This window comes from Echinops telfairi, unplaced genomic scaffold (assembly GCF_000313985.2).
Source record: "Echinops telfairi isolate 266 unplaced genomic scaffold, ASM31398v2 ScPeMD7_7409;HRSCAF=8447, whole genome shotgun sequence".
In the NCBI taxonomy this organism is placed as follows: domain Eukaryota; kingdom Metazoa; phylum Chordata; class Mammalia; order Afrosoricida; family Tenrecidae; genus Echinops; species Echinops telfairi.
In genome coordinates, this window is record NW_022111309.1 from 186,020 (window position 1) to 208,511 (window position 22,492).

The 22,492-nt window shown below is 40.0% G+C and overlaps 2 protein-coding genes across 7 annotated transcripts in view; one reads left to right on the forward strand and one right to left on the reverse strand.

Annotated features, from left to right (window-relative positions):
• ASB7 (ankyrin repeat and SOCS box containing 7) overlaps nt 1–17,015 on the reverse strand; it is a 68,813-nt gene extending 51,798 nt beyond the window's left edge. Inside the window, exons 1-5 of one of the 4 annotated variants that reach the window (XM_045296505.1) lie at nt 16,577–17,015; nt 16,301–16,401; nt 13,603–13,675; nt 9,461–9,580; nt 7,494–7,755 (exon numbers count right to left, since the gene is read on the reverse strand). In XM_045296505.1, the coding sequence (XP_045152440.1) occupies nt 7,494–7,704 (211 nt within the window). In that variant the 5' untranslated portion in view covers nt 7,705–7,755; nt 9,461–9,580; nt 13,603–13,675; nt 16,301–16,401; nt 16,577–17,015. Of the gene's footprint in view, nt 1–6,073; nt 6,164–7,493; nt 7,756–9,460; nt 9,581–13,602; nt 13,676–16,300; nt 16,402–16,576 lie in introns of those variants that run through there. The other 3 variants (XM_045296506.1, XM_004709846.2, XM_045296507.1) reach the window with 3 other exon arrangements.
• A 449-nt stretch (nt 17,016–17,464) lies between these two features.
• The window catches only part of LINS1 (lines homolog 1), a 41,427-nt gene continuing 36,399 nt past the window's right edge, over nt 17,465–22,492 (forward strand). The window contains exon 1 of one of the 3 annotated variants that reach the window (XM_045296515.1): nt 17,465–17,714. The gene's annotated coding sequence lies outside the window, so the exon portion shown is untranslated. The remainder of the gene's footprint in view (nt 17,715–22,492) is intronic. The other 2 variants (XM_004709847.2, XM_045296514.1) reach the window with 2 other exon arrangements.

Genomic DNA, 22,492 nt, shown 5'->3' on the forward strand with positions numbered 1-22,492 from the left:
CAATAAAAAGATTTTAAAATAAATTAGGTGCCTTGGCTGATATTTGGGTCAGCTTATACTCAAGTATATATGGTAATTGTGTTTGGCTCCAAGTTGAACTGGCATGAGCAACTGACGGTCTTCTCTGCAGTGGCCCTTGGCCATGTCCTGACTCGGAGCTTTTCCATGATGGCTTTCCACTGATGTGGTAGATTTGAGTACTCTATATTCCATTTGGCAAGGTCCATGTGTATAGTTCCACCACTTGTCTGTCACTGTGCTTACTCTGAATTTGCACACAGATCAAGAGGCAGTTGTGTGAACAGAACAAGGGAATACTGCATGGTATAAAGTCAGGAGAGGTGTGTGTGTCAAAGTTGCATCCTCTCACCATACTTATTCAACCTGTATGTTGAGCTAATAATCAGAGAACTTGGGAGTATATGAAGAAAAAATGTGGCATCAGGATAGGAGGAAGGCTTATTAAAAACCTTCAATCTGCAGATGACGATCTTTTAGCTTGTTTGCTGAAAGTGAGGACTTGAAACAGTTGGTGGTGAAGATTAATGCCTGAAGTGGTCAGTGTGGATTACAACTCAATGTAAAGAAGATCAAACCTTCACAACCAAACAGTAAGTAATATCATCAATGGAGAAACAAGTCAAGTTGCCAAGGGTTTGTCTTCGCTTGGATCCACAATCAATGCTCATGGAAGCAGCAGTCCAAGAGATCAAATGATGCCTTGCACAAGACCTCTGTAGTGTTGAAAAGCAAGGGTGTTACATTGAGGACTAAGATGTGCCTGACCCAAGTCATGGTATTTCGTACAGCCTCATATGCAAATGAAAGTTGAACATGGAATTAAAAGGAAAAAAAAAAAGAAAAATGAATGCATTTGAAATGTGGTGCTGGTGAGGAATAATTAAAGAACTATGCACTACCAAAAAGACAAGCAAATCTGTCTTGGAAAAGTTCAGCCAGTGTGCTCCTTAGAGTCGAGAACAGTGAGACTTCATCTCACATACTTTGGGACACACTGTCAGGAGAGACCAGTCCCTGGAGAAAGTCATCAGGCTTGGTAAACTCCTGGGGCAGTTAAAAAGAAGGCCCTCCAGGAGACAGAGTGCCACAGTGGCTGCAAAAAATGGGCTCAATCAAGCATAGGCTCAGCTGTGAGGACAGTGCAACTCTGTAATGCTTGCTTCAGTTGTACATATGTTCACTATGGGTCAGAACTATTCAATGGCCCCTAACAACAACATGTTTAAGTCATTGCTTGCATTGTTTTAAAAAGGTGTTTCCAATGAATTAGTACTGCAGAATTCTATCATGTGATGTCCAGTGTCTTATCACCAAGCCTTATCTTCCAAATATCGACCCCTCATGATTTCTAATGTTTGCATTCTACTACCCTACTCAGTGCCATCCAGTCAATTCTGACTCACAGCAACCCTACAAGACAGGGTAAGACTCTTTCTTGAAGGTTTCCAAGATTGTTAACTCTTTACAGAGTAGAAAGCCTCATCTTTTTCCCACAGACCGGCTGGTGGTTTTGAACTGCTGACTTTCTGGTTAGCAGCCCAATATATATCCAGTACACGACTATTAATCTTGATTGCATGTTTTATCAATTTTATACTGCAGCAATTTAATCAACGGATTTTACATAAATCAAAGACTGAATTATGATTTACAGTCTGGCACCACGTTTTATGCTTGGCAGTGGGAGCAGGTTAATTTTGTTCCTGCATTCCCAGCCCTCCCAACAGTGCCTGCACTGTGGGTGCTCAGTGTGTGCTCAGAGCAGGGTGTGGAGTTATGAGCCCAGAGGATGGAGTCAGCATTAGACTTCCTTTGCTTTCCCCACCTTAGCTTTGGGGGCTTCTCATTAGTGTATACGCAACAACCAGCAAGTTTACTTCCTCCAGTCCTCTTCCAAATATTTCTGCAGCTCATTTCTCGTTCTAGAATAAATTAATATTGGAGGTACTCCAATCATATACAACTTTTTTTTTTCAGTTTCTAAAAGCACACATTACTTCCTCTGGCTCAATCCTGTAATATTCCATCTACCTGGAATAATCCCTCACCCCTATCTATATGGCCCCAAGCTCTACCTCATTTTTCAAGATTTCAATTCAAACCTGGCTTTCTCTAGGAAGCCTCAAGCTACCCCTAATTGACACGAGGGTCCTTTTTCTGTATGTCAATTACCTCACTGCTTAAGTTGCCCTGACAGAATCATGGTTAAGACAATGGGTTTGAATCCCAGTTGCACATTATTCAGGAAGTACATGACCTTGAGCTATTAATCAACCATTCGTGCCTTTTTTTCTCAAGGGTAAATAGGAAAAATAATACCCATCTCAGAATTGTAGCAAGAAAGTGGGTCTGTATTAAATGCAGAGTAACTAGGCAGATCTTGAAGATAACATTAAGGATTTTAGAATTTTAATTTAATATAATTAAGAAATTATACTAAGAGAAATAGAAAATCACTTATGTGTTTTTTAAAAAGAAATCATTTAAACCTACTTTTTAAAAGATCATATTATTTAGAGATGGCTGCAGGATATAGGACAAGATGCCTGGTTGACAGAGGTCACAGAAATAGACCTTACCTTTCACAAGACAGGGTAGTATTGCCAATGAAAAGCAGATTTGAGGACTATCTAGGAAGCAGAATCAATATGACTTAGCAACTGATCATAGCAACGATGAGAAAGATTTTCAAGGATGGTTTCTAAATTTTTGGCATATCAGTTTACTGAAAAAGAACAGCATAAAAGGGCAGTGGCTCATGGCCTGCTACCCATGTTGATGAGCTATCCAATAGAGATTTAATCAACAGCTGCATACATTGGCTAGAGACCAGAAAGCAGGCCTGAAATAAAATAGAGAATACTTCTAAGCATCCCGCACAACCACGGGATTTCCTCTTTCGCTAATTTTCCCATATATACCACCTGAATCTCTTTTTCGTCTAAGTTAAGAAGAGCAGGTAGAAGTACTATACAACAACAAATGAAAAGCTTTGTCAAAATATTTTATTTTGCTGTTTCATATGAAAATCCGTGAGGATTCATTTGCCCAGCCAGGTATCAAGGCGTGTTGTAGAGCCACAGCAACTAGGACAGTCATGCACAGCCCGAAAGATCCTGGAGTGATGTGAATGGTTTCAGGAAGCCTCAAACCCACAGAAGCAGTCCTTCACTGCCCTACAGGGTTGCTATGAGTCGGAATCGGCTTGATGGCAGTGAGTAGTTCTTATGGAAAAGGGAACACTGGTGACACAATGGACAGAGCAGTGGGCTGCTAACTGCAAATGTAAGAAAAGATGAGGCTATCTGTCCCTATAATGACTTAGTCTCATAATCCTTAAGGAAGCAGTTCAACCCTGTCCTATATAGGGTTGCTAACGGTTGGATCAATGCAATGATAGCGGGTTTGTTTTTTAAAAATTTGGGGTTATAGAAATGAAAGTGAAATTGTACCATACACCTAATACACATAAAAATTAATTCAGGATAGATTAACAGATTAAAACTCAAATGCTACAAAACCTTATGGAGGAATAAGGTTAAATAAAGACCGTAGGGCATGATCCATTACTTAAACAAGACACCAAAACACAAGTGGAAAAATAAAATTTACTAAAATGTGTACTTCAGCTCAGTAACTAAAACAGTATCAAGTCTGAAAATGCTATAATTGTGAGAAAATAGTTGCAGCACGCAATTAACAAAGGAAATATGTAAGCAATTCCTGCACTTAGGTAAGATAAACAGTGCAGTTCTGAAATATTGTTACTTGTGCATTAAGGAAAAAATTAAAAAGAGCAAACATGAAAATAATCAAACTAGCTCATCACACACAACAGGCACAGGAGGGAAATGAGCACTATCCCCCAGGTCAGGACAGAATAGCAATGGCCATCTGTCTGGAGAACAACTGGTCAGTTGTCAGGTGCCACGAGTTGGTTCTGACCCATAGCAACCTCTAAGCACCACAGAATGAAACATTGCCCAGTCCTGCGTCATTCTCAGAAATGGAGTCAGTACCTCACAAATTTCTAAGCACCCATGAAAAATACGGTTTATAGCCCTTTGATCCAGCAATTGTCCTTCCTGAAATTATGTGAAAGTTTATTTTTCACCTAAGTAAAAGATGGATAGTCAAGGATATTTGTCAGCTTTTGTAGTACCAGAAAAATGAAATGAACTGTCCAACAGTAGGTGACTGATTTATACAAACTATGTCACATGCATAAAATGGAATTTAAGAGATTCATACGCTGACAAGGAACTACCACCAAGCCAAATTCTTATTGGGGGTGGCAGAGGGAAGGGTAAGAAACACCATGGAAGAGAACAATAAAAAGGAAAACAGGTTGGAAGGAGGAGGAAGAAAACCACACCAGCCTGTCTGCAGAGTCTCTGTACAAGAATGCCAACGAAACAGACAAAAGGGGCTGCATCTGTGAAGGAGCCTCAGGGACCGAGGCTAAAAAGTTTCTCATGGAACCATCTCCAGCACCGTTAGCTGTGCTTTTAGTCAAGTACGTGTGTGTTACTGTCTTAAAAAACAAAACACCCGCTGAAAGAATTTCAGCCATTCTCAAAAACAACTAAAACAAAACTAAAGCATACCCAAATAAATGTTATGCATCTATACAGATAAATACTACATTTAGTAGTTTAAAATGGGACAAATCTGTATGTATTAATACAGAATAGGCATGGAGTTTCTTTTTGGGGTAATGAAATGTCCTAAAATTGTTTGTGGTGATGAATATGCAACTGTGTGAACATCTGAAGTCTGTGAATATACCATTTTTCAACATTAAAATTTAAATTGTGGGTGATTTGTATGTGAATTACATATAAATAAACGCATATACATAAATATAAGCTGTCATTCCTACAGGTAAGTGGTGGACAGAACACAGGCACACTCATTCCTTTACATGTTATCTATGGCTGCTAAAGATTGGAATATTTACTATCTGACCTTTTATAGAAAACATTCACCTATCCTTGAAAAAAAAAAATCTTCAGTAATTTGTATTGCATAAAACAGAATAGTAGAATAATGCAGTCAGTGTAATATCATTTATATTTAAAACAAATATAACATAATACCACATTTTTGCTTGGAGTATATGTAAGAATATCAGGCAATTTCTAGAAAGATACACACCAAAATTATACCTGTAGTTAATCTTGGGCAGGGCCAGGAGTCAGATGAGAATTGGGGGTTAATCAAATGGGCCTGTGTTTTTATTTGTCACTTTGGGGGACGGTTTCTTTTGCTTGTATGGAGAAAAGATCATAAATCTGGAGGAACTAAACTTTTTTTTTTAATTACTGAAAAGTGAAGCTGACACACAACTATTGGTCTCTGTCTGGAAAAACAGACAGACAAAAATAAACGTAAGAATCAGAGAAGGAGATGGACTATGGGACTAATTTTCTTCATGGAGCACAGCTTCTACTGTGAGACCAGAAGAACTAGATGGTACCCAGCTACCAATACTAAACATTCAGATCCAGGATAAAAAGGGAGACAAATGTGGAATACAACTTTACATTCTTAAAAGAATCCGGACTTACTGAACCTGTTGGGGGCTGGGGGAGCCCCTCAGACTATGGCCCTGAGTTGCTCTGCAAACCTTGAATTGAAACTATCCCTGGAAGTCAATTGTAACTAATAGTCTTGATCAAAAATCAAGGATTAGAACCCTGAGGTACGGCACTGACAAACAAACAAAAAGACCAATGGGAAATAGCTATATTAAAGAGAGATGACAAAGTTGTGAGCAAGGAGTTTAAGTTAAAGGTAGCGAAACAATCTGAACAGCAATAATGGGAATATTGACACAATGTGAAGGGTCCATCCAGTGGAACTATCTAGAAACATTGGAATGGGAGTGAGTTTTGCTGTGCATAGTTTTCACTCCAAAAATAAATAAACTAAAACAGACTGGCAGAAGGGAAGGACAGTCCAATGGAATAAAAAAAATGTGTGTTCTGACCTTGGTCTTAAGTTTTATGACGTACTGCCAGAATTTTAAGGTTTCTGATCCTATATCCACCTTTTAGTGTTCTCACATCTTTTCCTGGCATTCCTCTTACACTTCTCCTTCAATAACTTCACAAAACTGGGAGTGATGGTAGTTCGAGTTCTAGGGAGAAATGAGGCATGAACAAGAGTGGCAGGGAGGGATGGAAGACAGCTACACAGAAGCCACATGCCAGCAGATGGCTAGGTCCTGTCAATATAGTCAGCCATTCCTGGCAGGTTATTCCTATTTGGAGCTGGCCTTAGGACATCTGATCATTCCTAGTCTTAAATCTGATACCACCTTGCAATTAATTCATGTACACACCCATAGTACTCACATGCCCACATAATTCATATGACCCTCACCAAGTCATGCTTTGGAATGTCTAATCTTTTATGTACTTCAGGATGCAAGTAAGTCTGGCTATTCTTGTAACAAGTAGACCCTGGAAACAAAAATTAATTACTATTAATAATTTAGGACCTAGAATGGCACACATAAAATGTGAATCCAAAGTTGCTTTCTACCCTAATTATAAATAAAATGTGGGTATAATAAAGTGAGTTGACATTCAGCTGGGAAGAGGGAAATAGTCATGTATGAATATGAGAGTTTAAAATTTTTATGAGAATAGTTTTTCAAGCAAAATTATAAAATATAAAAGATCTAAACTGTACACATATAATATAAATACATAAATAAAACACCCCCCCCACTGCTGTCAAGTCTATTCTAATTCATAATGACCCTAAAGGACAGAGTAGAACTGCCCCGTAGTGTCCAAGGCAATAAATCTTTCCAGAAGCAGACTGCCACATCTTTCTTTCAAGGAGCAGCTTGTGTGTGTGTGTCTGTGTGTGTGTATACACAAATAAATGAACAAGAATATTAAACCTCAGATAACCAGTATTTATGCACAATACCTAGGAATCTTTTGTGTGATACCATGTACAATTCAAGAAAAGTTGAGTGATATAAAACAGTAAACTAAAGGAAAGCACCGACCAAAATGCAAATAACGAATAAGTGCTTTTAGGGTCACAATGTTTAAAAGGACTAGGTCTCTTAACTTAAGCCAATTAGCAACAAATAAAGTGTGTACCATTTTCTAAGTGAGGGTACCACAGTCATTTCTTCTCTTGAATTAAAAGCAATAACAAATCTAAGCGGGATTGATTAATTGGCATAAGGGAAAACCTAACTGTAATATTAATTACAGTTGCAGGGGAGGAAAAAAAGAACATGCACCAAACTGATCTTTTACACAATCTGATTTTAAATAAAACTCAGGGTAACTATACTAAATCCTCACAAGAAAGAAAAGATGTCAAGTATTACTAAAAGAAAAGCATTGAAATTTGCACACATGTACACACACACACACACACACACACACCACCACTAAATATAACTTCAAGTTTCTACTTGGGAAAAAAGATTTACTTCTCACCTCCATGTTCCAGAAATACTCGGACACATCTTTCTTTTCCTCTTGCTGCAGAGAAATGAAGGAGGGTCCATCCATTAGCATCTCGGCCATTTGGAGAATAGCCTTGTTCCAACATCTTTCGTACGGTGTGAACATCCCCAGCAGCCACAGCAGCCTGAATCTGCAATTCTTCCTGGAGCTCAGGGTTCCTTCGACAATGGTGGTGTAACATCCTAGCTAAGTCTACCTTTTACCAAGGGTTCATGAGGTCACAGGGATCAACCTGTAAAGGCAGAACACATGAAATTTAGAACTGTTGCCTGTATCTATTAAATAATATGGAATTTACTATCACTAAATCATCTAAACTTCGGTAGGAATAGTTCATACTACTAATTCATACACACACAAGGGACTTCAAAAACCCCACAGGAAAAAATCATTCTATTTTAATTCCATTTTCCACCAAATTTTTGAAGCCGACTCATCTATTAAAATCAGGACTAAATGTAAGAAATAGGTCACTCGTCTGTTAGTAGCTTCCCTCTCTAAAAAGAAAAAAATGTGGTAAAACTCTTTTAAGACATTTGTTCTAATTGTAGGTTAGATATATACTGATAATCTCATTACTGATAATAACTTATCGTGTAGAATTTCCTAGCTTAGGTCAGAATTATCACAGTTTAGCATATAACCAAATATCTTATGTTTATACACAGAAAATGGTGTCCTTATTTCACATTAATGATATAATTTTAAAAGAGCAGCTTAATACTGGAAATCATTTTTCCTCAGAGAATATTGGGAAACAAGAGATTTCCTCATAATTTCTGTGAGGAAGCAATTGTTCCTACAAGCTTGGTTATCAACTTCCACACTTCTCCCCTAGTAGCATCTTCAGGCTTTCTCTCCCACCACCCTACCCTTCCACCCTAATGGTTTGTATACATAAGTAGCAGGGTTAAAGAGGTACAATTCCGGGCAAGGCACTCACATGTCTGACTACCAACCCTCCTCACTGGTCAAGAGGGAGAATCAACATTATTCCATGTATGTGGTGTCAAGTACACATTAGGGGTAAAAAACAAACAAATAAAATGGTTCGGGGAAGGACTTTTGGGTACTTCAGCCTTGGTGCTTGGTAGAAGCACATGTAACAGAATTTTCTCATCTCAGTAAGACGACATTACCAGGGAGATCGACTAAAGGGCGGCGCCCTTTGATAGTTCGTGCCTATGGTATAAAGTGAACAACACAGAAGAGTCACCAAATCCTTGCGGACAGCCTTTCAAGTCAAGGGATGGGGGTAGTTATTGGGGTGGTGGTGAAGGGTGAGGGGTGGATTCAACAATGGATTCACACTGCTCTGGTGTGCTCTCTGCTTGCTGTTGTAAGTAATAATAGCCGATTGCCATCGCAACTGTTGTGTTCAGCCTTTGCTTAGAAGGACGAGAGACCCTAGAGGAGTCACTACGAGTCATTGGTCCTGTTTTTATCTAGTGGCCTTCTAGCTATTTAGGAATCTGGTACAACCTGTGAATACTTCACAAATTTTTTTTTTTTTACAATTTGTTTTTTAAGAAACATGATTTCCCCCTATTTCTTTTTTTACTCTCCCAAACGACACTAAAATTAAACTCTCTTGTCTTAGAAGAGTTTAAATCCAAGAACATTTTTTAAATAGACTTTTATTTGTTACTATCATTAGAAAAAATGTTGATGAATTAATCATGAATTAGTGGAAAATATTATTATATGCTCATAGCAATCACCTTCAAAGAGTTTTTCTTTAAATTGTGATCATTTAAGCATTTCAATGAAATCCACTATGTAAGGAAAATACTCAAAAAGTATCAAAGCAAAACTGAAATCCCAAACTGAATGTTGTGCTTAGTATCTAATAGTTGATGTAACATAAAAAAAATAAAAGCTAAAGAGTTTTCTTTCAAAACAGCAGCGCTAACTCTGGATCTAGTTCTAAAACTTACCTTATGGTACAATGTCCTTTCTTGTGATCAGGGAGTTGCCTAATAACCATTGTGCATGCACAGCATCATGGAGAAGGAGCTCAGTGTCTCCGGACTATAGAACCAGTGAACTTTCTTAACCTGAAGATAAGGAAAAACACCAATCAGAGAAAAATTCATCGATGAGCCTAAATTTTAGTACTATATCTATAGCTGCCAAGGTATTTTCATCTTTTTCCTGAAACTCTTTTTCAAAAAGAGTTAAGAAAGGTACAAAATGTACTCATTTGGGATTTATATGAGAATATTCATCCTTCCTTTTCCTCAGTTCAGAATATGTATTTCCAGACTTACTTCATTTGAATGACTTTTCCATTACCAATTAATCCATGTTCTAAACAGGACTAACATGAGGATGCATTCATTTATGGTGCCCAGGGTCCAAAATGGAATCTATGACAACTAAAAGATTCTATCTTTACAATTTGTTTCTTCAAAGGCCCTAAAGGATATCATAATAACTTGGGAAGCACTGTTCCTTTTGGCACACATCAAAACCCCTAAGTGGTGTCTCACCCCATACGGTGCTACCATAGAAGAAAGGCCTAGTGACCTACTACATAAAGATCACAGTCAAGAAAACTCCGTGGAGCAGTTCTACTCTGTAACACATGACATCATGATGAACTATTACCAACGTGAAGGAAACAGAGTTTTGTTTTGATTTTACATATACAACAAACTAGGTGAAACCTTTAACAAGACTTGTGCCAGCTCTCTCTCAGTTCTGAAAGAAGTCTCTCTACAACTAAATGAAAAAGCTCTTTCTCTTTGACAATTCCACTAAAGACAAGGATGTATACAAAGAAACTTACTTCCAGGAGTTAACATACATCAAAATCATCGCAGGAATTACTTATTGGGAGAGGTGTTGTCTTATCCTGGTGGTTATCAGTGTACCAAGCCTTTCTACCCCTTAAGAGTTCTTGACAAGAATAGGTTAGGCCAGCGGTTCTCAACCTGTGGGTCGTAATTATTTCACAGGGTTGCCCGATTCATAACGGTAGCAGAATTAGCTATAAAGTAGCAACGGAAATACTTTTATGGTTGGGGGGTCACCACAACATGAGGAACTGTATTAAAAGGTCGCGGCATTAAGAAGGTTGGGGACCAATGGGTTAGGCCATTGGGCACCCTGAGGTGCTGTGGGCAACTGCAGCAGTCATGGTGCTATTGGCTGCGCATGACAGTTTCTAACCAATCTTAATCTATAGAGTTCATCTGTACCCTTTCTTTTTTTCCTATTTTTTTGGGGTCCAACTTCTCCAAAGAAAGTCAAATACTTTAGCAACTTTTATTTCATAATAAAATTAGATTAAAAACTGTGCCTACTCAAAATTGGTTTTCTATCTGTAGAAGAAAACAGGACCCACACCTCATTCCATGAACAACAACAAACTCAAGATGGATCGAAGACCTAAATGTAAATCCCAGAGCTATAAAGGCCATCAATGAGAAATGGGAACCAACGTAAGGGCCTTATTGCAGGGCGTAAAGACACTGTCAACTACCGAGAAAGCAGCACACACAGCACAGAACAGCTGACGGGGACCCACTAAAAAGAAGACTAGCACAGCCAAGACTTTATTAGAAGAGCAAAAGAGAACCCACAAGGGAAAATAAATCTTCGACAACACAACGGATAGAGTACTAATCTCTAAATCCACGGAAAACACTTCAATTAAAAAAAATAGATAAGTAAACCAATTAAAAAGTAGATGTGGACATGCACAGAGAGTTCATCTGAGAGAACATCCAAATGGTCAACAAACATACGAATTGCTCACGATCAGTAGACATTTGGAAGATGCATATCAAAGCAACAATGTGATACCACTTACACCGACCATAACAGCTAAGTTCAAAAACATAGGAAACAAATGCTGGAGAGCCTGTGCAGAGATTGGAACTCTCACAGACAACTTGTGGGTCAGTAAATATGTATAACCATAGTGGAAAGCAAATGGCCCTACCTCAAACAACTGGGAATAGAAATTCAATATGGGCCAGCAATGCCTCTGCTGGGTATATACTAAGAGAGTAAGAGATACAACACAGACAGCATATTCATTTTCATCACAGCACTGTTGGCAATGGCAAGAAGCTGGAAATTACCTAAGTACCTATTACCCAAATACCTATCAGTATTTGGCATATACTGCCCAGTATTTGGCATATACACAAATGTAATACTATGCATTGCTTTAAAAAAATGAGAGAAAAAAAGAAAAAGAACCCACAAAGCAACTCATAGTATGGATTGACCTGGAAAGCATTATGCTGAGGGAACGCAGTCAATCACAAATGGTCAATATCATCGGAGAGCACTAGCATAAGGGTACAAACTGAGGCGAAGACTTGCATGCCAAACATAGCCTTTAGATGACTAAGTAGGAGAAGGTGAGGGAGGGCAGAGGAAGCAAGGAACTAGAAGGCTGACAGGTGGTGACATTTGTAAAAGGGAGGATGAAAGTCCCAGGAGAGAAGAGCACTGGAGGAGCTGAGGAGGAAGATGGCCCGGAGTCTATCGTGCCTAAAGTAAGAAAGTGCACCAGATAAAACACAATGGTGGGGGTACTGTCACAGGGTCAACGCGAGAAGAGCTTGAGGAGCAAATTAAATACAGGTGTATTGGATCATAACCCAACATATAATAAACACCAGTGATACAAATAAATGCCATCATTTTCTTTTACTGGAATAAGTAAACGAGAGACAAATCTTCCATGTAGAAGCATTCCAAAGAGCAAAGGTTTTTATTTGCCCTTAAAGATGAAACCCAACGACCCCTCCTAAAAGTGTGCCTTGTGTATAGTGTCTTCATCTCCGAGAATAAGAGGGAAAACAATGACTTTACACTGTAGAAAACAGTGTAAGCTAGACTGTGTCAGCTAGACAATCCAGGTCAACATCAACAGTGCTGTCATGTTGCTAAAATATTTACCTCTGTGGTCTTTCTCTCCAAAACCTATAACCTCAGCCTAATCAGACAAAATTGAAGGTCATTCTACAAAATATTTGACCAGCATACCCCTGAAAACTGTCAATGTCTCAAAAAATAAGGCAAGTTTCAGAAATTGTCACTGCCAACAGAGCTTAAGGACTTACAGCACGTAACTGTTCATGTGGTATGCTACATGAGAACCCGAATAAACTGCAGAACTTATTTCATAATGGTGACAAGTGTGCCATATTAATGAGAATGTTAACAGAGGGAAAACATGGGCATAGGCTATACAAAAAAAAAATATCTCTACATTATCTCTTTTTCCTATAAATTTAAAACTATACCACAGGCGCAATTAGAGTCCGCGGAACAATGCCCCCAATGGTAAGCATCAGGAATACTACACGATCACCAATATCTGGTCAGCTTTCACACGAGCTCCATGTCACAAGTGAGCATTACTAATGATGCTTCTAAATGGGGCCTCGGGATTCCCTACCTCCTCAGAAGAAATGGCCCAGCACGGTTTTACGCCTATAACTATGCTGCATTCTTACTCACTCACACAGGGTGGGCCTGCCCCTGTGTGTTTCCAAAGACTATTAACTTTTTACAGGAATTCAAAGCCTCATCTTCCTCCCTACGTTGCATTGGGGTCTCATACTTTCAATTTCACTTACATGGAAGGTTTTGGGGGCAGTTGGAGGACGACCTGAGAGCTGGAGGGTTGACGACAGGATAAACTGATTAATAATATCAAGGCATGATTTTTCCCCAAAGATAAAGCGACTACATTATACTTTCTAAGAACAAATATGTACAATTTTAACTTGTGATAACTCCTTAAGTGCTACTTCAGTAAAATAAATGAATGTCTATTGAATGCCTGAAAATCATTTGGCACTGCCTAGGCTATATGCATCAACACTAAGTAATATATATATTAAAATTTTGGAAATTCAGAACACATCAAATAATTCTGGATATCTTAAGATTATTTTTCGTTATTTTGACAATATGTAGCATGGTAAATAATAACCATAGACATAGGTTTAAAAAGACTTCCTTACATGTGTCTTTAAAGAAACACACACACAAAACACATGGTGACTAGCAGCTGTAACACTTTTAATTATGAGGGGCAATGATTTCTTACCAGAATATCTTGATAGTCCAAACATCAGACATGTAATAGATTTTCTCTTGGTAGTCTTTTATGAGAGCTGCACCTAATAAGAGTATAACTATTCATGTAGAAATAGAGGGTAACGAACATATGAAAAAACGAAAATCAACTCTTGATTAAAAGTAAATCAATGTCCACTGGTAAAGGTGCCTCTTAAAACCACAGAGAAGTCCAGACATGAGAACCGAAAAAAGTCTACTTCCTTGCAATAAGTGCAAGTCTAAAATTTGATACCTCATAAAAGTCACCTTTAGAAATAAATACGTAACTAACTAAATAAATGACTATAGTGATGGAATTCTTTATCTAACAATATGTTCATTGTAAATTTATTTTAAAACAGTGATGACTGGTGACGCAGAACTTATACTCTGAGGGTGTAATCTATACAAATCCCATCCTACATGTCATACTCAAAAAAATAAGAAAACATATATACAAGATTTCAAAATTATATAAAAATAAACTAGTTCCAACATATATTACTTTTATGTGAAAAATCTTTTAAATGTTAATATTGGCAAATTAATATTAATAAAAAATTTAAAACATATTTTGTTCATTTTTTCCCATTCTATATGGGATCAAAATTAACTATCACGCCTTCTAAGGTGTTATACTGCTACCCATATCAGAAACTATAAATTTATATAAACTCTTAGTTCAAAACTATTGTTTCCCTACAGATGCCAAGTGACCTTTTTTAGTTATAAAGAGTCTACACATTATTGCTTAAGGAGTGCAAGTGAGAACTGAGGTTCTGATTTCACAAAACTAGAAACAAGCTAACAGAGTAAACAAAGATACAGGATAGCAAGAAAATAAAATCAGCAGCTCTAATGGTAGTGGCTTGTGAGAAAGAAATCCACCAATGGATCACAAGACCTAAAAGTAAAGAGTGGTGTAGAAACACTGTTAAGACACAATCAGAGTACATAACTGTGTGCATGGCTGACATGCACTGATGAGCTTTAATTGTTTATCAAGAACTTGTAACTCATAATAGTTTTATAAGTTTTATCATTCAACAAAGTTAACATAGTGTCTATGTTTCAAATCAAATACTCCCAAACAAACTGCCAGAGTTGACTACCACTCAGTGACCCTGTAAGGAGAGGACTACCAGAGCAGCACTGAATACAGCCAGGGAGACACCAGTGCAAACTAAGTACCAGGAGAGGGAGGGAGGGAGAAGGAGAGGGAGAGGGAGTGGCCCACCAAGCCCCAAGGTCAACACTACTACTCTGAGCAGCCAAGGCAGAGAGGATTGTAGGGCCAGTCCTACAGTCTGGGGTCTGAAAGGCTTAAAGTTAAACAAGCAGCCATCTAGCAGGAAAGCAACAAAGCCCACATGGAAGAACCACACCAGCCTGTGTGATCACCAGGTGTCTACAGGATCAGGCATCAGAAGACCCCCAAACAATCATATTAATGCGAAAAAGGGGGATTGGAGTAGAGATACAAAGCCCATCTGTATACAATTGGACATACCTCACAGAAGGGTCACAAGGAAAGGAGGAGCTAGCCAAGGTGCAGTACAGCACCCATGAAACACACAACATGGCTCTAGTTCTTTAAGGCTCCCTCCCTGCCACAATCATGACCCCAGTTCTACCACACAAATCCGGCTAGACCAGAGCACGTACATTGGTACTGATAAGAGCTCTGGACACACAGAATCCAGAACAGATAAAAAAGGGGAGTTTTCACATTGAGTTTATGCTAGATGTGGTAGAATACTTTAGCAATAAATACAAATAATGATGGCACAAAAGGAACAATGTATCCAATGTCACTGAATTGTAAATGTGAAAGCTGTACTGGCTAATATTTCTGTGAGTATATTTCACCCCAGTTAAAAAAACAAAAACAAAAAAACCTCTATCTAGCAAATTCTAAGTCTTTTAAAATGCAAAATTTTACTCATGAAGACTTTTAAAATATGGCTCCAGATTTTTAAACACATTAAATCATCGCTTTATTTTTAAATTCCTGCGTGTCCAACGATTGCTAATAAAATGTTGTTTAATGTTTTATAAGTTCTGGTAGAAAATTAGAAGCCTAACAAGTGTCTTCTTCAAAGAGTTTTGGAGCCCATTCACATCTGCCTTACAGAACGACACAAAAGCCCAGACTTCATTGTACATAAGTGCTTTAGGAACAGATATATTGTTTACTGGGGAAAGACCAGATTATCTGAAAGTCATACATTTCAGTTAATTATTCTACCTTTCTCTATCAAATATTTTCCACTAAGGTAATTCAAAAGGTTTTCTAATGGAGGTCAGGCAAGAGGAGGGGTGAGTAGTAAAACTGTGGTTTAATTAAAAAGCAGCAACATTCAGAATTAACAACCAATCAACAAGGGATTGTGGAACTCCCAGGAGAATAAGGGAAGCAAGGGAAACTACAAAAAAGTCTCAAGGCCCTGAAACAAGGTACATGGCACAGAGTGTACAGAAAGCTAACGCAAACCACAGACATTCTTACTGAGACAAGGGGTAGAAATAAGTCTCTGGGCAGAGAAACCATTTAATGTTTTTGTTTTTGTTCGAAAACTGGGCTAGGAAAGGGTGCATCCCCAGGTAAACAATTTCAAAATAAAGCAATGCCTAATGAGGTCGGGGCCAGGAATAAACAATGGAGAAGAGGAGGCTGTACTCTTTACCTTTCTAATGATGCTGGTCAGAGGCACTCACTCCACCTGCTTCTTCTGTGGGGGTGAGCAGAACCCTTCCTGTTGTCTCGTCTCCTCCAACCAGCTTAAGCCTGCAGAACAGAAATGCGTGAGAGATGTAATGTGTGCCCACGAGAAGGAACGGGCACTGAGGAAGGCGAAGCAGCGGAAGGGGCTGGAGAGCGGTGAAGGGCAGCCAAGAAGGAGCAGTGGCTCTCCTCCCTCCCACCCAGTCCCTTCACCTAAAGGGACGGTTATTGACTTTACCTGCCTCCTCAGCTCCTGTTTCTTTTCCTCCTTTTAGCCTCCTCCACACTCACCAACTTCTCCATGGAAGAAACAGCCCCAGGCAGGGCCGGACACGGGTGTTCCTGATCTTTCTCGGCGCCTCACAGCCCCAGCCCGGAGAATATTCAGATAGCCGAGCAAGCTGGGAACGGCGGTCCCCTTCGCCGGGCAATCTCAAATGCAGGGGTGCTAGGAAGAAGTCTCGGGCTCCGGTGGGGAGGGGGCACAGACCCGGTCCGGGGGCTCGGTAAAGGATATTGTCGCGCTCGGGGCCAGAGGCTCCCAGCTTCTAGGAGACCCAGGCAGTTTCAGGGTAGCGAAGTCGTTGATCCTACAGAGTACCAAATGCCAGCACCAAGCAGTCCGGGTAGGGGTCTTTCGGGATGCACTTTGCACTCGGCCACCCCCGCCCCCTCCCTGAAGCACTTTGGGGTCACTGGGACGGGCCCAAGCCTACAGCAGCCAATCAGCGCCCGCACAAGATCTTTAGCACAGAGCCGTAAACCAGGTCTACGGTGGGTGGAAGTGGGGGGTGGGGGCGACTTGGTTGGTTGGTTGCTTCTTTCTAGCCTCCTTTCCCCCAGCAGCCCCCACCCCCTGGCTGCCGTAAAGCTGCCTGCTCCATCACGACAGTTCGAAGAGGCGTGCCCATCACGGCTGGGATTCGTTTCCAATTGGCCTCCCTCACTTCCACCTCGGTTTCCTCGGCTGTGGTTTCTGAAGCTCCACCCCCGGCGGAAAGACTCGAAGCCGTTGCTAAGAGATACTGGGCGCCGGAAGCTGCCAGGGCGCATGCGGTAGGAGGGGCCGGTTTGCATTTTCCGTGACGACGGTGGCCGGGTGGAAGCAGATGTACTTCCAGCGCGCCGACGCGGCTGCTTGCTCCCCTCAGCGATGAAGTGCTTTGGTGTACAGCCCAAGGAAAGCTAATACGGTTTGGGAAAGCTGCAGGAGGTGAGAAAGCGCCTTTTTCTTCTGCGCGTCTGCGATCCTCCTAACGACCAGCCTCGTGGAAGTGGCACGTCGGGCGTAGATGCGAACACTCTTTGAAAAGGCGGTGTCAGATTAAGGGCTTCCCTGCAGGGATAGCGATCCTCCCAGATTTCTGTGAATGAAGGTAAAAGGGGAGTGGGAAATGAGAGGCATAGACATAGACATCACGATTAATACATTTCAAAATTTAATAATCTATAGGCTAGACATCATTGCAGGGGCTGGAGAAACTTAGAGCACTGTTGTCGTGGTTACACGTTGGGCTGATCTGCATAGTCTGCAGTTGAAACGAGCGACTGCTCAGCAGGGGAAAGCCTATCGTAACCGCGTGTCCGAAATCCACCGGGCGCCACGGCCAGTCAGCATTGACTATGGCAGGGATCTTTGTTGGGGAAACATAGACAATAGCTTCGAGGAACATTCACTTTTAGAGAGAGAACCAAAATGAAGGCTGAATGAGGGAGGGAGAATGTGGAGCACGAGTCATTCAGAAAGAATGGCTTGGGCAAAGACTGCGAGTCCTTAAAGTGCACCGTTCCCAAGGACCTCAGACAAAATCGGGAACTTTGTGAAGTGCACACAAGTGAAAAGACGCCAAAGATTTCAGGTTTACAGGCTCCATCCAGTAAGCTCGGTGTCGTGATTTGGCCTTTATCCCGAGGAAAATGGGGAATGTTTTTAAGGAAGGAAGTCGTGTTTGGATGGGACAACAGTCGTTTAGGAAACTACACTTGTCCAGGACAGACGTAGGCAACTCTAGTGGCCGTATGTGAGATAAGGAAGGTTCATGACATGGCCCATCAACTCATGAGGTCTTCAGTCATTGTGTTCAAAGCAGCAAATTTGCCCTTGAGATGCCCTCGAAATTTGGGTGAGATACACTTACGGCTCTCCTGGACTTGTGTTCATTTTCTTCAGCTCCAACCTGAATTTATGTATGAGCAATTGATGGTCTGTTCCACAGGCAACGTCTTGTCTGATTTTAGCTCCTCTGATATTGAGCTTCTCCATCATGTTTTCTTACCGGTGTAGTCAGTTTGATTTCTGTGTATTCCATCTGGAGAAGATCACGTGTATAGTTTGTTGCCTTTTGCATTGTTGAAAAAAGGTATTTGCTGTGAACAAGTCATTGGTCTTGCAAAATACTGTCATGATCTTCAGCTTTGTTTCTATCACCAAAACTGTATTTTCTAACTACTGGTTCTTCTTTGTTTCTAACTTTTGCATTCCAATGGCCAGTAATCGCCAGTGCATCTTGATGGCATATTTGATCAAATCTGATCAAACGTTGGTAGAATTCTTCAATTTAACATTACTAGGTTTGGTGGTTGTTGTGTAGATTTGAATAATACTTATAATGAATTCATTTCCTTGTATACGGATAGACATTATCCTATCACAGTCGGCATTGTATTTCAAAATAGGATGTTTCAAAATGTCCTTTCAGATCAGTGGTTCTCAACCTTCCTAATGCTGCGACCCTCTAATACAGTTCCTTGTGTTGTGGTGACACACACCCCCCAACCATAAAATTAATTTCATTGCTACTTCATAACAAATTTTGCTACTGCTATGAATCGGGCGACCCCCAAAGGGGTTGCAACCCACAGATTGAGAACTGCTGTTTTAGATGGTGCAACGACATTCCTCTTAATTGTGACCTTCCCAGCACAGTAAACCATATGATTTTCTGATTAAAAATGGCCAATGCCGGTCCAGTTCAGCTCACTAATAACTGGAATGCTGATCTCTATACATTCCATTTCATTGTACCAACTTCCAATTTTCTTAGATCCATCCTTTGTACATCCCAAATTCTGATTATTAGTAGATTTTTGCAGCTAATTGTTTTCATTTTGTGTAGTGCCACATTGGCTCCCTCAGGATTTACTCTGTTACATTATTGTGGTTGACTTTACTTTGAGAAAGTAGCTCTTCAGTCATATTTTGAGTGCCTTCTGACCTGACAGGGTCATCTTTGGGCGCTATCTCTGATAAGTTTCTGCTCCTGTTCATAATGTTTTCAGTAACTGAAAATGCTTTCGTGGCATCCATTGAATTTCAGGGGCTATTGCCTCTGAAATGGACAGTCGGTTCCTTCTTCGTTGTCTGATTTTAGTCTGGAAGTGCCCCTGTAGCCTGTTTACTTTGAGTGAACCCGCTGGTATTTGCAATAACAGTGAGATAACTCCCGGCAGCACAGCAACACGCAAGATACCATAGTACAGTAAACTGACAGACAAATGGTAGAGAAACTGAAAGAACTCAACCGTTTTTGTGCTACATTCAGTTGAACTAGATCAGTTACTGGTTCTCCAGCTATTTCTAGTATCGTTTATGTTTCACTTTTAAATAAATTACAGTTGTAGTAAATTTTAAATAAATATTCAGGAAAATTTACAAAAAGAAGGCTAATTGAGGACTTTCAGGTCAGGATAGCTGCTTAGCCACCCATGAGACTGCTTCTGCAACACATAGGAAAACCAGTTTCGCTGAAATCTTGGAAAGCATGTGAGAGCTATGTGGATGTAGGTTTCCAAGCCCCAGACTGTAGGTGAAAGTAAAAGATTGGGAGGAAAAAGAAGACCAACTCACCCCTTTGCTATTCTGTTATTTCCCCTCCTTACCCCGCCCCCCCCCCTTTATGCTTTTGTATTGTTGTTTCTCTTATTCCATTCATGCACCACTAAACGAGTCAACTTCCCCCACCAGACCTAACTTCATTTCCTACCCCCAACACCAGCAGCTGCATTATTATGCCACAGACACACTAGTTAGTATTGGTAGGCACACTGTCGCATGCACACACATGCACACAAGAAAAACAGACACAAGCAAGTGAACGATACCTAGATCCCAAGGAATTTTCTGAAGACAATTTATCTGGAATAGCAGAGAAAGAATAAGAGTGAAAGTCAGATATTTCTAATGAATGGAGAAAGAATTAGAGAACTGCAGGCAAAATGGAAAAATTAGAAACTACAACCAAAAAATGGAAATCTAGAAGATGAATACTAAGATAAAAGAATTAGCATTAAATAACAGAATAATAAGATTGAACCACTACTTGTCTGTCAGTTTATTGTACTTTGGATTCTTGTGTGTTGCTGTGATGCCTTGAAGCTATGTCACTGGTATTTCAAATGCCAGCAGGGTCACCAAAACTAAACAGGTTTCAGAGCTTCTAAACTAAGAACAGATGCCAAAGAAGGAGTCTGTTGCCCACTTCAGAGAACCTAGCTGCTGAAAACTTTATGCATAGCTTAGAAACATTTTCAAATACGGAAGCCCTAATGAATGGAGGCAGAACATTGTCGGGGATTGTGCAGAATGGTGGTCCCAGGGGTTGGAAGGCCCTGGAGATGTGACCAAAGTAGGGTTCACCATGGTGACAGCAATGGAGCCAAGCCTGTGCGAGTGCCTTCAGAGTCTTCATTTGCTGATGAAGCACAGCTCAAGGCGAGAAGAAACAGCTGTAAAATGATTCTAATGATCAGAATTGGGAATGTGCGAAATAGGAATTTAGGAAAATTGGAACTGATCAAAAAGGAAATGGAACTAATAAATAACGTGTGTTAGGCCAGGTGGACTAGAGAAACAAATCCAGTGACACTCCTGTATGTGTCAAAAAGAACTTTATATCAAGAAGCATTATCAGGAAAATCAAGTCCATACTAGGTACTCTTCAGATTCACACAGCCACAGCAGTGATGCAGAATGCAAGAATATTACAGGCCATTGGTTGCAAAGTCGTGTGGCTCTGGCAGCCACTGGGGACTACCAGCAGGAAGGTGAAGGCAGAAAGAGGGAGAGGTTCTCAGAGCCCTTCTTATGAGAAGGCCATGCCCACAAGGAGTCACCGCAGGCTCTGGCCTGCTTAACAGGCTAAACTTCACTCTTACACTTTTATATATCTTCAAGTTGACATGAAATGATGTCAATACCACAGATCGATGTCCTAGGCATTAGTGAGCTCAAATGAACTGGTATTGGATTCCCTCAGAGGTGGGTAGATATAATCCTATATTTGATTGCATTGTATTTCAAAATAGATCTTAAATTGCCTAACAACAAGACAGGCTACATAGATTTTCCTTTGAAGCTTTTGAGGGGTCGGGGGTGGGGGTGGGGATTTTAGAAAAAAATATTAACTAGTAGAAGGAAAAATATCCCACTAAGACAGTGGTTCTCAACCTTCCTAATTCAAAATAGGATGTTTCAAAATGTCCTTTCAGATCAGTGGTTCTCAACCTTCCTAATGCTGCGACCCTTTAATACAGTTCCTTGTGTTGTGGTGACTCCCCCCCAAAACCATAAAATTAATTTCGTTGCTACTTCATAACTAATTTTGCTACTGTTAGGAATTGGGCAACCCCTGTGAAAGGGTTGTTTGACCCCTAGAGGGGTTCGCAACCCGCAGGTTGAGAACCGCTGCACTAAGATATGTAGCGTATACTCTTCCAAAGGAAAGTACAGTGAAACGGTAACGTTTACAAACTTGGTGTGTACCATTGCATGAAGGTAAATGCTATACAACATGCATACCTGAAAAATATATTAAATATATGTAATTTGTTTAATTTCAATGTTTAACGTGTAAATTAAGTTTATTTAGATATGTTCATCCCAAGTTATTTTCTACTGTTGGTTCTTTGCCCACAGAATTCCTCTATTTCTGATAACATTGGTCTGGTTTTCTGTTTATCAGAGAATGCCTTAATTTTACTGGTTGATTTAAGGGACAATTTTTCTGGGTGTATGTTTCTTAATTGGCAATATATTTGGTTTTTTTACTTCAAAGCTTTGTATATGTCATTTTAGTGCCTTCTTACCTACATAATTCTTTTTTATTATTATTAATCATTTTATTGGGGCTCATACAACTCATCACAATCCATACAT